Genomic DNA, 16,776 nt, shown 5'->3' with positions numbered 1-16,776 from the left:
TGTCCGCAATTACGATAAACATGACGCGATCGAAAACAAGATCGCAACTACAATTTGAATCCCTACTTGTAATTTTAATGTCTAATTGTCGTTTTTGATAGTAGCCAATGGTGGCTAACATTTAGCAGCAATAAAAGGTGGACTTTTTTTGAATTCAAGGGTTAAATTGATATTTTATCTAAAGGTAAAGTGTTGAATTGATATTTTGTCAAAAGTTTAGAGGTCAAATTAGTATTTCATTTAAATTTAATGGTCAAATTGAAAATTAACTCATTTTACTAACGTTTCACATCATCAAACTCATAACCTTTAACGTTCGTGTGACCAAAATATTATAAATCAATAATATAAGTGGCTAAAATAATATATTTTTTAATTTAATAACCAAAAGCGAACATTTCGATAATTTATCCTTTTATTATTATTTAGAATTAGGAGGTTGAAACTTATAACCTAATTTGGTTTTTTTTTGTTTCTTTTTGGACGTATTTGGGATTCATATCTTAAAAGTGAAATATCATGTGCATGAATAAAAAAAGTACTTTTCCATATATAGATTAACTTTGTATGCATGGAAAGGAGTTAATTGCACCATATATCCATAAACTATGACTTTCATTTTAAATTGGTCTTTAATTTTTTGAATATTCAATTTTCATCCCAAAATATGCTCTCATTTTAAATTAATCCTTAAACTTTTGAGCATTCTAGTTTTGTTGACTAGTAAAGTGATCAATAAATTTCACCCCTAAACTATGGTTCTCTTTCTAAATATGACCCCAAACTATTGAATATTTTAATTTCATTCTTAAATTAATCCAAATATGTAATTAGTTTCAACCATAGTTTAACCTACAATTTTTTTCTTCAAACATATAATAATATGTAGTTAACGAGATATGTTATTAGTATATGTGTATAGTTTGGAATGAAATTAGAATTTTCAAAAAGTTTGGGAACCAATTTAGAATGAAGATCATAGTTTAGGTATGAAATCGAAATATTTAAAAGTTTGAGAATTAATTTGGAATGATAGTCATAATTTAGGGATAAAATTGAAATATTTAAAAGTTTAATGACTAATTTAAAATGAAAGTTGTACTTTGAGAATATATGATGTAAATTAACTAGCATGAAAAGTAAAAAAAATGGTAACTATGTAAGGCATAATAATAAATTTAGCCCCCAATGATTATTTTTATCCCCTATTCATTTTTTTGAGCATGTTAGGCTTTAATATTTTATTTTATTTTCAAAACAAACCCTACTGAATGAAAATTATTTTTATGACTTTTTTTATATATACTTAATTAGTGATGTGACATATGTCACGTTATTATTTTAACTAAAATAACATATGACATGTTATTACTTTAATAACGTGACATATATTGCATCATCATTTTAAATAACTTGACAAATATCACATCATTATTTTACATGTGTAACAAGTGTTATATCATCATTTTGGAAGACATGACACATATGATATCATTAATTGAACACATGTTAAAAAATCACATTAATAATATATGTTAATTGTTAATTAATTAATAATTTTAATCTAATATAAATTATTTTAACTAAAAATAAAAATGTTAGAAGTTAAAATATTTAAAAAATGAATAAGGAGATAAAATAACATTTTAGGTAACGTCTAATATTAATATTTTCGATAGAAAAAATAATATTATTAATAATATTTTATTAAAAATATTAATTATTTTAAGTAGCGTCTAATATTAATATTTTTAGTAAAAAAATAATATTTTAAATAATATTTTACATAAAATATTTAAAATATATTAATATTTTTAATAACGTATTATTTTAACCATTTATTAAAGCCGTCCTATATTTATTTGTTTCCAGCGAAGAGATTAGGCCTATAATTAGTCAAACAACAATCTCAAAACTCGCGATGATTTTGATTGTCAAATTCAACACCGACAGCACCAATTATTTAACACTTATTTCTTCAATGGAAAAGTACAGCAGCTAGCACATATCCCATTGTCAAATATTAGCTTGTTTATATGAACTAAAAGTTGGAAAAGTCCCTCTATTCTGTTGTATCCAAATAAAAACAACATTTTATTTACAAAGACACGTTGATATTGTATAATATATTTTTAATAGAATAAGTGATAATAAATAAAATAATATATGTTTATAATCTTTATTTATTATTGACAACATACAACAAGGACGGATGTAAGAATTTAAACCAGGGACGAGGTGGGAATTTAAAAAATTATGTTAAAAGTTTAAAGGATGTGAAATTATAAAATATCATGGTGTGAAATTAGATAACTCGTATAAAATACAAGAAAACTACCTAAAATAAAAAAAAGATTACATCAATGGTTAAAAAAGTCGTTGTTGTTCTTAGGGGTCACATGTTCGAACACCGGCGGCTGCAGCAGGGTGATTGAACGTTCATTGTCGAATGGTTGACACTTAAACATATATTACTTTGTAATCACCTTAGCTTAATAAAAAATATATTAGTTTTAACTATTATTTATTTTATTTATTATAGAAATAAAATTACAATCATTCACTCACTCATAATTTACAAAACAATATTTTTAAATAAATATTTATTTTTATTATGTTCAACATCTATAGTATAAATTGATCTCAACATGTGTTTCATATTCATACATCCACAAACACAAAATTCATGGGGAATTAAAAATCCACTAATTCAATATCTATGCACATTGAATTACGTAAAAGAAGAAATAAAATTACGTAAAAGAAGAATAAATGAGGGATGACTTTGCAGCACCATCAAACTGAACCGAACTGAACTGAAACACAAGAAGGTTTTGGCCGACATCAATGGAACAAGACCAAACTACAGTACTTTACCTCACAGCAAGGGAATTAAATCACGTGTCAAATATTGACAAAAAAAATAATAGAGTATAAAAAAAAAAGTAAAATCTCAAATTCAAAAACACGTGACCCTATATGTTCCTGCCTACCATTACCTGCTTCCTGCAATCATAATATCAGTATCACACTACAATTTCGATCTGAACTTCATATTCACACTGTATAATCCTAATTCAATTTTAATTCAACCTAATCCCAACATAAAAAAGTTCAAGGTGAAATATAAAAATGATCACTAAAATATAATAAAATATTATATTCTCTTTGTTTCAACATAATTTCTTGTCTGTGTGCATATTAATTTGTATATTTATGTCCTCCTTGTAACAAATATATTCTGCAAATTATATTATTACTAGCATGCTACATAAGTCATGAGGACATAATATATAAATTAATATGTCACACAGATCATCAAAATATTTTAGGAAAATATAATTGGCATGTCATATTGAACATAACGTTATAGATAAATTTTCATATTTTAAATAGTAACTTACTTGATTAAAATGCAATGATTAAAACAAACAATGATTAAATACGATAAAAATATTATGTCACTTTTATCGATAGGTGTTTTCGAGATACACTAAATTTTATTTTCTTACGAACAAAGATAAATATATTTCAATTAATGACTAGTGAAAAAGAAAGCATAATTCACGAACTATCTTCTCCCTATCAAATGGTGCTGTAGAAGAAAATATAACATTAAAACAAATGATGAATTATATGATTTTCTCTTGTAATGCACATTTTGAATAATATTTTAGGAATATATGTTGGGAAAATCGGATTATTTCTCACACGAACGTAGTTTCAAAATTGACCTAAAACGTCAAGTTCAAAACCACCAAAGTTACACAGCGAATAAACCTGTCAAACTATTGAATATTAAAACACAATGGAAAAACCCAATGAAGAACGAGAATATATGACAAAAGTTTCATATGTTAATGCAGTTGGGAGTTTGATGTATGTGATAGTGTGTATGCGTCTTGACATTTCACATGCAGTTGTGAGCAGGTACATGGATGATCCTGGAAAAGGACATTGGCAAGTTGTGAAATGGTTTCTACGGTATCTCCAACAAACCGTAGATGTTAGTTTAGTTTTTGCATATGATAAAGAACTTGGTCAGTTTGTGGTTGGATATGTTGATTCCGACTATGTTGGTGATTTGGATAAGTGTCGATCAACTACTGAGTATTTGTTTACTATTGCTAAAGCTTCAGTAAGTTGGAAGTCTACTTTACAGTCTACGGTGACTTTGTCTACTACAGAAGCATAGTATATGGCAATTTCAAAAGCTGTGAAGGAAACAATTTGACTTAAGGGGTTGATGGATGACTTGGGAGTTGTTCAAAGTCACATTAGTCTCTATTGTGACAGTCAGAGCGCTATTCACTTAGCAAAAAATCAAGTTTTTCATTCAAGGACTAAACATATTGACGTGAGTATCACTTTGTGCGTGAGATCTTTGAAGAATGAAAAGTTCTACTTCAAAAGATTGCAATAGCAGAAAATCACGCAGATATGATGACCAATGTGGTAACAGTAATCAAATTCAATCATTATTTGAACTTGAATAACATCATGAAAGTTTGAGTACCTTCGGGTATACGACGCTTGTGAGCGCAATTAGAGGCACTATATAAGGATAGCTTTGTCAGATTTGGGGTTGAAGAATTTGAGTAGGCTTGAAAATATCAAGCTAAGGTGGAGATTTGTTATGTGTAACTTGTATATTTACAAGCTACAAGTTGGATAAGTTCAAGTGGTGGTCAAAACTGACATGAATTTAAGTTCAACTTTACAACCATCAAAGAATTCAAATTTGAATTTACTGCAACTAAAGAATTCAAGTTTGATTTTACTACATAAGTTGACAAGAAGTATTTGCAAGTTGATAAATTGGCAAGTTGCCAACTTGTGTATTATTTTTTTGTAAGGTTGACCCTTGAAACTCAACTATAAATAGACCTAATCACTTTCACTTGAAATCATCTTAAGGAGTTCTCTCTCCCATTTGTTTTCTTCATTATCTCATTTTGTAATATTTTGGGAATTCTATGGAATTACATTTGTTGTAATATTTTGTCCATGGTGAAATTATCATTCGTTGGTGGTGCCCGAGGAGTAGATAATATTTTCGTTGAACCTCGTAAATTTGATGTGTTATCTCCATTATTGTTCTTTATTGGGTTTTTCCATTGTGTTTCACCATTCAATAGTTTGATAGATTTATTCGCTGTGCAACTTTAGTAGTTTTGAACTTAACGTTTTAGATCAATTTTAAAATTATGTTCGTTATGGTTCCCCAACAAGATCTAAATGTCATAGTACTGAAAATAATAAGATTTTATTTTTTTAAAATTATAAAGTTATAAGACAAAGTAATGATGTAACTGATGAGACTACATCAAAGGCGTTATCGAAAGAAAATAATGGAAAAGTTTGGGTGACGAAAAACATCTTATTTTTCAACGTGTTTAAAGCTACGTGGTGCTCAACCGTGGCGCCCATGAAGTCACTTTTATGGCCTTTGAAAAAAATGTCAGGAAAAGTGATAAATTTTATTGATGGATTTAATATTTAGATAAATTAAAATATATTTTTAATTTGAATATTAGGAGGATAATTATTGAATATGTTAAATTAAAAGATATTTATTATCTATTTAACTATGAATATTAAAGATAATTATATACTTTTGAATATTTTAAATTAAATAATATATTTTTTTAATTTGAATAGTGAAAGGTTTTTATATCTTTTGAATATTTTAAATTAAATAATATCTTTTTAAATTTGAATAGTAAAATGTGTCTATATCTTTGGAATATTACAAATTAAAAAAATTATTATATGTTTAAATTTGAATATTAAAATATATCTAAATGAAGTAAATCTCTATTAGAAATCTTCTATAAAAACTTAGTTAAACTGTGAGGTTAAACGTAAGTTTTACAAGTTACAAGTTTTATGTGTTCAAACAATTCAGAACAAGTTTTTTCTCTTCGACTAGTTTTCGGGTGATAGATGAAGGTGATGATCGTTCGTGATGTCTACAGCTATGTTACTATAATTGATCATCTGGTTGTTAAATCTTGAGAGACAGATGACCAATGAACTCGAGCACCAAAGGAGTAGTCGAAAATTTGTTTTAAGGAAATTGTGTAGCGACAGACCTCAATTGTTTCCAATCAAAATATCAAAACAAAAAGATTATTTTTCTTCTATATAATTTTATTTAATATTTAAGAAATTTGATTTCGTTTATTTTACATTCTCAAATGTGATTATGGTCTCAAATTGTTATATTTCTAATAATCTTAAGACACAGTAAATTTGTTCATTCTCTTTGATTTTATAATAATATTTTAATACTATTATCATCATTATTTTTATATTATTTTCGGATTAATGTGATTTTTTGACCGTCTGGTCTAGCTTACTTGGATGAGATAAGAAGTTTTGAAATAATGAGCAAGGTGTGGGGATGAATGTGAACAAGTTTTACAAGTAACCACTAACCAAGTCTAGAAAGGTGAGTTACAAGGATCCAATCCTTCACCCTTTAAAGCGGTACGTCTGTTTTGAATTGGCTTTGTCACTTGAAGTTACTGCAGATAATGTATATATATATGTATATATGGTGTGAACAGTGGCACACCTATTGGGTGTACATGTTCTCATCTTGAAACTTGATTTTTTTTAATTAATAGTTATTTTATTAGGCGTTTTTACCCAAAAATCACTCTAACAACGAAATATTACTTGTCAGACACTCTTTCTTCAAATATTACCGATCTAACACCCTTTCTGACAAATCACAAATTATGAAGCGCGCCTTTGCGGGGTTCTGTTCGAGCTGGCGCCATGGTGGAAAGGGGTAGATCATGATGCACACCTTTGCAGGTTATGTCCGAGTTGACGCCATGTTGGAAGGCGCAGATCATGAAACGCGTCTTTGCGAGGTTCCGTCCAAGTTGGCCCCTTCTCCCTATAAATACCCCCTTTCTACACTCACACCACAAAAGAAAATATTATATTTCTTCATTCTATCTATCATTTTATCAAGTTTTAAGAAGGTATAATTATCAAGTTTAGAAGTTAAATTTTGTATTATATTATAATCATTTAATAGTTTATTATTTTATTATATTTTATTATATTTTATTGTACTAATTTTTATTACTTTTTTGCAGTTATAAAATGACAGGTGTATAACTGTGTTTATATGAGAATCATATCTCGAGTCATTTTGTTGATATGATAATAATTTTAAATTCTATTATTTATTTATTATGAATGTTTTATTTAGTTATTTTTTAGTATTAATTTATATTTTAATTTGTATATTATTTATTTAATTAGGTGAATGACTGTATATTAGATTCATTGATCCATAATGTTAAGTTAGAGATACAAAGTCGTGTATAGACGTGTTTAGCCGCGGCTGGATTCAGTGACATAGTGAAATATGAAGGGCATTGTAACCTTGAATCCAACCTTATTTCTTCACTGATTGAGAGATAGAGACGAGGGACACACACATTTCATCTTCCATGTGGGAAGTGCACTATTACGTTGGAGGATGTTTCCATACATTTGGGTCTTCTGGTAGATAGGGATGTTATTTCTGGTGTGGCGAATGGTGATTGACAGTCCTTGTGCAAGGAGTATCTTGGAGGTATCCCGCCTAATTTCAACGGTGGTTGAATACAATTATAATGGTTGGCTACAAATTTTTGAGCGAAGATTGTTTCGAGGAACATGCTAAACTATTTGCCTGAGCTTGCATATTACAACTTATAGGAGGGATCTTGATGCCCGATAAATCTCGCAACCAAGTTCATTGTATGTGATTGCGTCACCTCGCAAATTTTCGAGTTGATGGCTCATTTAGTTGGGGCTCCGCGGTTTTGGCATATCTGTATAGAGAAATATGTCGGGCAACTGATTATCAAAAAAATGCTATCGACGAATGTCTCATTCTTCTGCAGTCATGGGTGTGGTATCGCATGCCCTTTTTATGTCTGGTCGTGAAAAACCTGTTAGTCTTCCCGTTATTATTGAGGTAATTTCAATACTGAGTTCGTATATAAATAATTTTTAAGTATATAATGAATTTTTTTACACTAAATAGATGGTCATGTATAAGGAAAAATCATTGTGATATACTAGACGAATTGGAAGAAATTCGACTACTCATTGATCAAAAGGTTGATACAGAGGTATGTATTTAAATTTTATTATTTACCTTTAATTATCGTTATATAATTAGAATATCATTTTGATAAAAATTATATAGATTTGTTTTAGTTTTAATGGGCTCCTTATTGTACTGAAGAAATGAGGCATTAGATCTCACCTCACTTGAGTGGCCCATTAGATGTATGGATGGTAGCGATCCCTCTGATGTATTATGCTATTGTCGAGTGGCATCCTACTGATCGCGTGCTCTTCCAATTTGATTTCGTATAATCTATTCCTAAAGCATCTACGAATCTCGACAATATGCATAATGTCGATAGATGGGGCAAAAAAGATGTTAATTGGTTGATAAAGCACATCGAGTGAGTAATGATCTGGAGGATCAACGTGGACATATTCCTCGTATGGAGTTAATTAATATCGATCATTATTCAGTTGCAAATGACTATTATCAATGGTTCAACACGAACGAGAAGTCGTTCCTACTTTTCGAGGATGCACGAGGCATGAACATTCATCAACGTCGAGAAAAACATCCATTATCACATCATCATGGTCCCTCAACTTGTGGACGAAGAGTAGGCACTTTCGGATCGTCCTTAGCTGCATCACCCAAACCATCACAACAACCACAATCTACACAAGTTTATATTCCATAGACATTTCAGATGCCTCTATAACCATTTCAGATAGCACCACAAACTGTTTTTGATACCACCGCAACCATTTTAGATGCCACCACTGTAGAGTTTTATGAATCCTCTAAGAGGATATACTCTCATGCTTATAGATCCACCGTGGTCTTCATATGCTACTTATTTGGAGGGTGATGCTTCACCAGAGACACAGACATATCTGACTTAGTTTTCGCATTCATCGATTTCGATGTTTTCTCACTTTTCACAGTTTTTTATGAGCGGTGGAATGGTTAGTCATACACCTCCAAGGTTCTTATTCTATGGAGGTGCTACATCATCACCTGTCCCTCATCAATAAAATATAGTTACTGCTACTGCTGCTGATGATGATGAGAATGAGGAGGAAGAACAACTTATATGAAGAAATCCTTATCGAAATAAAAAACCACCGCCCTGTGGAACACATTTAAGACGCATACATTGATAGACTTGTTTTATTTATTTATTTGTTTCTTATGTTTTTATTTAATTATAGACTTTTTATTTATTTTGTTTCTTAATATTTTTATTATTTAATTGTTTGAATTGTAATGTTTATATTTAATGTTTCTATTTAATTTTTTTTATTTTTAGTATTTAGTTTGTAATGTTTTTATTTAATTTTCACTTGAGTAGCCCATCATTTGAGTAGCACATTAATTAAAATTAAATGAAAATAAAATAACACAAAATGAGGCTTCATAAACAACAATTACATTGTTACAACATCAACGGTTACGTGATGATAAAAGAGATAAACATTTTTTCCTATTGTGGCCTAGGTTTCTACAATGCCCACATCTTTTGTTTTCTTTGGTCGTCTTTCGAATATCCATATCATAATGAATTCGATTGGATTTTGGACGACCTGTCTCCCTTAATAAAGATCGATTTGGTATAATCATAAGCCAATTTTGAACCTCATCTGGATCTCTCTCATTACTTATGGGGGAACTCAAATTCATATACCTTAAATACTTTTGAAAGTCGGTATATGAGATCCACAAAACGGTTATAGTCTTGACGGGTATAAGAGCAATATTCTATGACATGGAAGCATGGATACTTCAATGCTTGAAAATCCCACAGTCACACCACCAGTCTTGTAAATTAACTCTGAACGAGTTAGCTTCAATCCCTTGAAGAGGTCGTGGCATTTATGTGACACGAAATAAATCATGGGTTCGAGAGAATCTTGTTACAAACATTCCATTTGATGCAACAATTCTTTTTTGTAGATATGCAACTAATCTTGGGTGATAAGTATGGCCTTTTTGCATACAAGTTAGAACTTGTCCTCCGAGCTTGGAAAAAAGCACTCCCGAAGTTATTACAGGTAAATGGTGCACGCCCTTTAAGGTTGAATTGATATCCACCATCGTATGCATTTGTCCACGTTTCTTTATTGATGAGGCTGATGTAATTGTATCATTGCTCCTTTTTTCCTTGTAAATCTTGAAGTATGGACTCAAACGTTTGAGGTTATATTTCCTAACCTGAGCGTTAAATATAATATTTACTATTAAATTCCCATAAAAAATGAAAATGATTAAGAAATGAAATTAGGCATTATGACATACCCATGCACACAAGTAATTGGCGCTCATCATTATTCTTGAACTTTCTATGGTAGTTTGAAGCAATATCTTGGATACAGTACTGATGTTGGACATAGGGTGGCTGCAACATTAGACCCAAAGACTCTATTACTGCTTTGTTCCCAGCTACGCGATCTAAAATGACACATATTGTTTTTCCCTCGTGACAATATGTAAACGCAAGTTTTTGAGGAAAAAAGCCCAAGAATCTATATTTTCTCATTCAAAAAGGGTAAAATCAACTGGAAGAATGTTGTGATTACCATTTTGGACAATTGTCAATAAAAAAGCATGCATGTATTTTCCAAACAAGAATGTCCCATCAATTTGAACCACGAGTTTGCAGTATTTCATAACATTAATGCACTGTGGGTAAGTCCAAAAAAGACGGTAGAATTGGCATTGATCGCGAAGCACTCGATCATTGTGGTATGCATGAAAAATTTTGAAGTTGACTATTGTCCTAGGATTTAGTCTGGCCACTACCCTAAACCAACTTGATAGTTCATTGTAAGATGAATCCCACTCGCCGTGAAGTTTTTTAATGGCATTATGCTTTTCCTTCCATGATTTCCTGTAGGAGACGGTGTACCCATATTGAGACTGTATAGCTGAAATCAGCACCGTAATAGCTATATGAGAGCTTGCTTTGATTATGGGCATGATGGTTTGACAAATAATATCGGAGTCTAAGTTGGGATAGTCCTGGTTGACCCCTCTAGCACAGTATGTATGAGGACCCTTCTATATTGTTAGTTCCAATATGTTGTTTTTTCCTATTCCTCTTCAATACACGAATCATCCAGTTACATCCGTTATCACGTTAGACACAGTAACAAACATACTTTTTGGTGGTGGATCGATCGACTCTAGAGTGAACAAAATTATGAATGTTGTAATTCTTAATTGCAATCATCGTTTCTTATTTGGATGAAAACTCTATTCTGATATATAACTCACCATCATTGACTGATGAGTTAAATTCATAATCACCAACATTAGGCATATCCTTAAATTCTGGTCAGTACATTGCACCATAGTCAGATTCACACATATGTACTGGAGGTTCCGTGTGTACCGTATTTGTGAGAACTTTATCTAAATCATCATTATTGGATTCCATGTTGAACTGTGGTGATTCTGCCTCAACGAATAGTCCAGTCTCAACACTATCCGCACTTGGCTCACGAAGAGGTTCTTCTAATAGAGATGAGGGTTCCTATATGATGTTGATATTTAAGTCAAGCAAGCTAGTAGTTAAATGACTTCCCCTTGAATTTGAAGGCATCGTGTCATACGGGTTTTGAACTGAGTGTTGTGTCGCAGACATCTCCACATTGAGGTCGAAGAAGCTCACAGTTGAATGCCTCCCCTGGAACTTGAAGCCATCGTGTCAAATGGGTATTGAATAAATTGTTGTGTCGAGGGCATATCCATATTCGAGTCAAAGAAATTGCCAGATAAATGTCTTCCCATTGATCTTGAAGCGATGTTGCCATATAGATTGTTTGTGGAGCCACGTCGATGGAGATCGTAATAAGTTGCTGATGAATGTCTCCCCATTGAACTTGATAGGATGATACCAGGATGTGGATTTCCCATTAACAAGTTTAAATCATTACAATTACTTGAGTTGGGTTATTAACTTGACCAGCTTGTTGAGCCAACCTATAGTGGGAGCATAATGACACTCCACAAACCGCAAACATTTCAACAAATGTGACATACATTTATGTATCAACGTCTGAATTTTGATTCTGAGCATCAACCACCATAGCAACATCGCCATCGTTGAAGAGTTTAAATGTTGTATAAGTTAATGAAAATGGTATAGTTGTAAATTTGTACTGAAGTGAGGACAATCTTCTAGTATTTCCAACATGAGCCTTCCTTGAAATTTTAGTGACCATTTTCTTAAGAGTTGTGTTTCTCTTTAATGATATTCTGACATAATAATTTGATGCGAAGACAACGCCAGTTTCATCTTCCCGAATTTCTCCATCATAGTAAACAATAGATGAAATACGCCTCCTTTTGAGAGTTTGAGAGTTTGAAAGATTGAGAGTTATATATCTGCAAAAGCAATAGCTGAAATACACCTAATTAAATAAATAATATACGAATTAAAATATAAACTTATGCTAAAAAATCACAATAATTTAAATAACATAATTTAATATTGTTACTGTATCGACAAAATGTCTCGAGATATGATCCTGCCTTTCATTTTACAACTGTAAAAAAATAATAGAAAATAATTAGTACAATAAAATTGGTCAAATAATTAAATAAAAAATAAATATAATATAATAAAAAAATAATTTTACCTTCTAAAAACTATAACAAAACCTACTTAACTTGATAGAAAGAATTGATATAAGGAATAATGTGAAAATAATTTTGGTGTGGTTTGATGTTTGCATTCAGGGGTATTTATAGGGGAGGAGAATGGATGAATAACCCAGATTTAAGGTTCTGGTAATAATAGAGTGTGCAATAATTCAAAATGAATAATAGAAGGTGCGTCTCGTGATACGTGTCTTCTTGTACGTGTTAGATTTACCCACGAAGGCTCTCTTCATGATTCGTGCCTTCCAACGTGGCGTCAGTTCTGACAGAACCCCGCGAATGCACGTTACATGATCCGCACTTTGTCAGAAAGGATATTAATTCGATAATATTTGGAGAAAGAATTCCTGACATATAATATTTCATTGTTAGGGTATTTTTGGGTAAAAATGTCATTTTATTTACCGTCTTCACTTTAAAATTTTATTTGTATTTATTTTATAAAAAAAACTATGTGAGTAACATATATGTATTCCCTCTAAAAAAAAAATAATTTTAGATCCGCCAGGACTGAATATATACATCTGTTTCTTTGACTTCACCCTGCAGATAATGTATTGGAGAACACGTGCATGAAATGGTTGAGGTAAAGCTGTGTTTTGACTAATCCAACACATTACAAATTTGTTTTTTCTCCATTGGCTTTCTAATTCGTACGCGGATAAGTTTCTATTTGAAGAAATGTATGGATCTAATAATGTGTTTGATGGTTTTCAATAAAGTACAATGTGAACTAATATTATCAAATCTCACGATGCCTTATCCAAATTTTACAAGTAAAAACTCTCTTGTTTTTCAAATTTCTACCATTGACCCATCCAACATTTTTATGTCGATTACATGGTAATAGAGTGGAGTGGAAATAAAGTTATCAAATTTATCATCGATTTATAAATGATTCGTTTTATTTTATTATTTATAAGTTCTTAAAGATGATTAAAAATAAAGATAATAAGTACGAACCAAACGATTTTAGTGGTAAAAGAAATTGTTGTTATTCATCAAGATATCAGTTCGAGTATTAGAAATGTCAGGAGTGTGACAATATAAAATAGTAGAAAGATATATATAAGTAGATACTACCTTGTGTTTACCTCATATTAATAAAAAAAATAAAGATAACAACGGAGTGGAGTTGAATAAATCTGGTCAAATTCATTATCATTTCATAGTTTTTATATTTTCCTCCATCTCTCGTCTAATTTCTAATATTGAAAATCACTAACACCACTATAAAAGTTGAATATACCCATTCACGGCTAACCTCTATTTGATTTTTAGTGTATCCATATATTTATTTTTAATAAATATAAAATTTTAGTTTTAATTCATATAAAACTAAGAGTGAGATAAATAATTAATTGACTGAATAGTTAAAGATATTTATACTATCATGTTTTATGAATTTAAATTTCATAATTCACCTTAAAATATAATACTTCCAATTAATAAAAAATAATAATATATCCATTCTTTTTTAAAAGGAAAAATCCACTTTTTTCAAAATTGATTGGTTCCAATCCATCGATAGTTAAATACGCCAGAAAAAATTTTCTGTTGGTACGTATTATTGGAGGAAATTGGTCATAAATTTCATGTAGAAATTTATGTAATGCAACCGAATTTCTTGCAAAATAGATTTGTAGCAGTTCAAGATACCACATTTATTGGAGGAAATTGGTCATAAATTCATTGACTTCAATCTCATTCCTCTTGATGTTTTATAAATTTATTTTGATCTAACCTTTTGATCAACGAATCTATAACGTTATCTCACTACATCAAAATAGATTTGTAGCAGTGTTTTTTGCAACATTTTAAGAGCAGACATCGCTAAACTTTTATATATTGCGACATTTATAGTAAAAACGACACAAAATGTTACATTAACGGTGTTTTGCAAAAAATCCCCTAACGACAATACTTTAGTTGTATTTTTTAAACAAACGCCATAATAAGATTAATATGTAATGGCTTTTTTTATTAAATGCAACAACTTTTTTAGAATGCTAGTAGTTTTTGTAATTAAAAATGCCGCAGATTCATATATATTGGTGTTTTTATAAAACGCCATAATTTTCAGCCCATTAGTGACGTTTGTAATAAAAACATCGCAAGTTTTGAGTCTTTTATCTCCTCAAACCCTTTAGGGTTTTTCATTTTTTTTTCTTTAGCTTGTTTCCGCCGTTCAACGAAATAAGCCACAAAATTGCAGCAGCCTGCCATTGAATAAAAAAAACAAATCTTTAATCCCATAATGGATTCAGGATATTCAGCAGCAATGCTAGCAACCAAAGCTTTACCTTCTCTCTCTATCCTCCGTCTCTCCCGCCCTCTCATCACGCGCTCCGCTGCGCCACGGTTGCTCCCTTCTCCCTTGTTCTCGGCTGCTCACGTTAGTTTGGCTGATGGAAACGTAAGTGAAGAAAAAGAGAAATGGGATTCCTCGAACGACAAGAGTGAAGCGTTTGCGTTTGAAGACGCTGATGGGGTTTTGGCGGGGGACGATATGAAACTTTTGGAGGCGCGGGTGATTAAAGTTAAGGAGCTAGAAGAGTTACCGGAGCTGTGGCGAAGGTCGAAGCTAGCTTGGCTTTGTAAAGAGTTGCCTGCTCACAAGGCGAGGACTTTGGTGAGGATATTGAATGCGCAAAAGAAGTGGATGAAACAAGAGGAGGCTACTTACTTGGCCTAGCTTTGTACAGGGTTGGTCTTCTTTTCTGATTTAGCTTTGTGTTTACTTTGAAACAAATTCTGAATTGGGTTTAATTTGTTCTTGAGTGTGGTTACTCTTCTCCTACACAATCTGCAATAGTAAAGGATCTTGGATTAACAGTCTCACAGGTAAGATTTATCCCTTTTTCCCATTTAATTTGGTTCGGTTAACTGGTGTTTTCCTTGATTGAACTCTAGCTAATAAGTCCTATTTCTAGGATAGTTCTCTCTTTTCGATTCTTTATCGAATGTGGGTGCCAGGGTTGGAGCATTAGCCAGTGGTCAGATAGCCAACTAAATAGAACGAAAAGGGGTAATCGAATCACTGATTTACCTTCAGAGTATTTGATTTCTGTTTTGATTTGGATTACCAAGTATAGTTGTCTTATTTGCGTTGTAGGCTTTAGTGATTGCTACAATTCCTAATATAATTGGATTACTAGCTATGTCTTTTGCTACGATGAGTTCATATTGCACAAGCTTGATGTAGCTACTTTGGCATAGAATAAATTGATCATTTACACTTACAAACAAAGTTTGCGGCATTTTGCAGTATTCATTTTTTCTTCACATGGGAAGATTGTTGGAAGATTTTTGGTGTGGGAATAATTTCTTATATGGTAATGTTGAATTATGTTCTGTTATTAGGATGGAAATTTTGTTCAAAGGGCTTGAGAGTTTGAGTTGTATATATTATGTATAGGTGAGATGGCACCTCAAAACATGAGGGGCAGCTTGGGTTCACTGAATTTAAGGATAGGCATGGGACCCTAACCCATCGGGTTCCAACCTGACCCGATCCGATCAGGTCAATTTTTTTAAAAAAAAATTGGGTTCGGGACGGGTTTATTAAGTTTATGTTCGGGTCGGGTTCGAGTTTAGGTTAAAAATATTCGACCCAACCCAAAAAAATTGTAATTTTAACTTAGATATTTAGTGACAATTGCAATAATACTCCTCTGTATATTATTTTCTTTTAATAAAATATTATTTTTATTGAATAAAAATAATATATTTTAATAAATATAATATTTTAATAAATATAATATTTCAGGTCAGGTTCGGGTCGGGTGAAAGGTGTATATTTTTTGGGTCGGGTTCGGTTTGGTTTGAGTGGAGGATCTATAATTTTTGGGCTGGGTCGAGTGGACCGAAAATTCGATCTGACCCGACCCATGCCCATCACTAACTGAATCAGGTTGGCTCTAGCTCTGTTTATCATTAGCTTTATTAACAAATATTTTTAGAAAATGCTTTGATCACCTCTTAGGCTGATCAAATATGCAATGTTGTACTGCTTAGCTCTCTGTCAC

The 16,776-nt window shown here is 31.4% G+C and overlaps 1 protein-coding gene across 2 annotated transcripts; it reads left to right on the top strand.

Moving 5' to 3' along the window:
* The first annotated feature begins 14,928 nt into the window (after positions 1 to 14,928).
* LOC120135570 (pentatricopeptide repeat-containing protein At2g15820, chloroplastic-like) lies at positions 14,929 to 16,287 on the top strand. Of its 2 annotated transcripts, XR_005517273.1 has the most exons (3): positions 14,929 to 15,592; positions 15,687 to 15,776; positions 16,017 to 16,287. XR_005517273.1 is itself a non-coding variant. In XM_039151840.1 (2 exons), the coding sequence occupies exon 1, from the start codon at positions 15,006 to 15,008 to the stop codon at positions 15,441 to 15,443; it is 438 nt and encodes a 145-aa protein (XP_039007771.1). In that variant the 5' UTR covers positions 14,929 to 15,005; the 3' UTR covers positions 15,444 to 15,592; positions 15,687 to 15,881. The 2 variants fall into 2 exon arrangements, 1 of the variants encoding a protein (XP_039007771.1); XM_039151840.1 differs by lacking the exon at positions 16,017 to 16,287 and having other exon boundaries at positions 15,687 to 15,881.
* The last annotated feature ends 489 nt before the right edge of the window (positions 16,288 to 16,776 follow it).

This window comes from Hibiscus syriacus, unplaced genomic scaffold (assembly GCF_006381635.1).
Source record: "Hibiscus syriacus cultivar Baekdansim isolate YM2019G1 unplaced genomic scaffold, ASM638163v2 tig00110610_pilon, whole genome shotgun sequence".
NCBI lineage: Eukaryota > Viridiplantae > Streptophyta > Magnoliopsida > Malvales > Malvaceae > Hibiscus > Hibiscus syriacus.
The sequence above is the reverse complement of the archived record's forward strand: the minus strand, read 5'-3'. Positions and strand labels throughout refer to the sequence as shown.

What these genes read in the sequence shown, in the direction of transcription:
- LOC120135570 (XM_039151840.1), top strand. Translation starts at nt 15,006, where the DNA reads ATGGATTCAGGATATTCAGCAGCAATGCTAGCAACCAAAGCTTTACCT.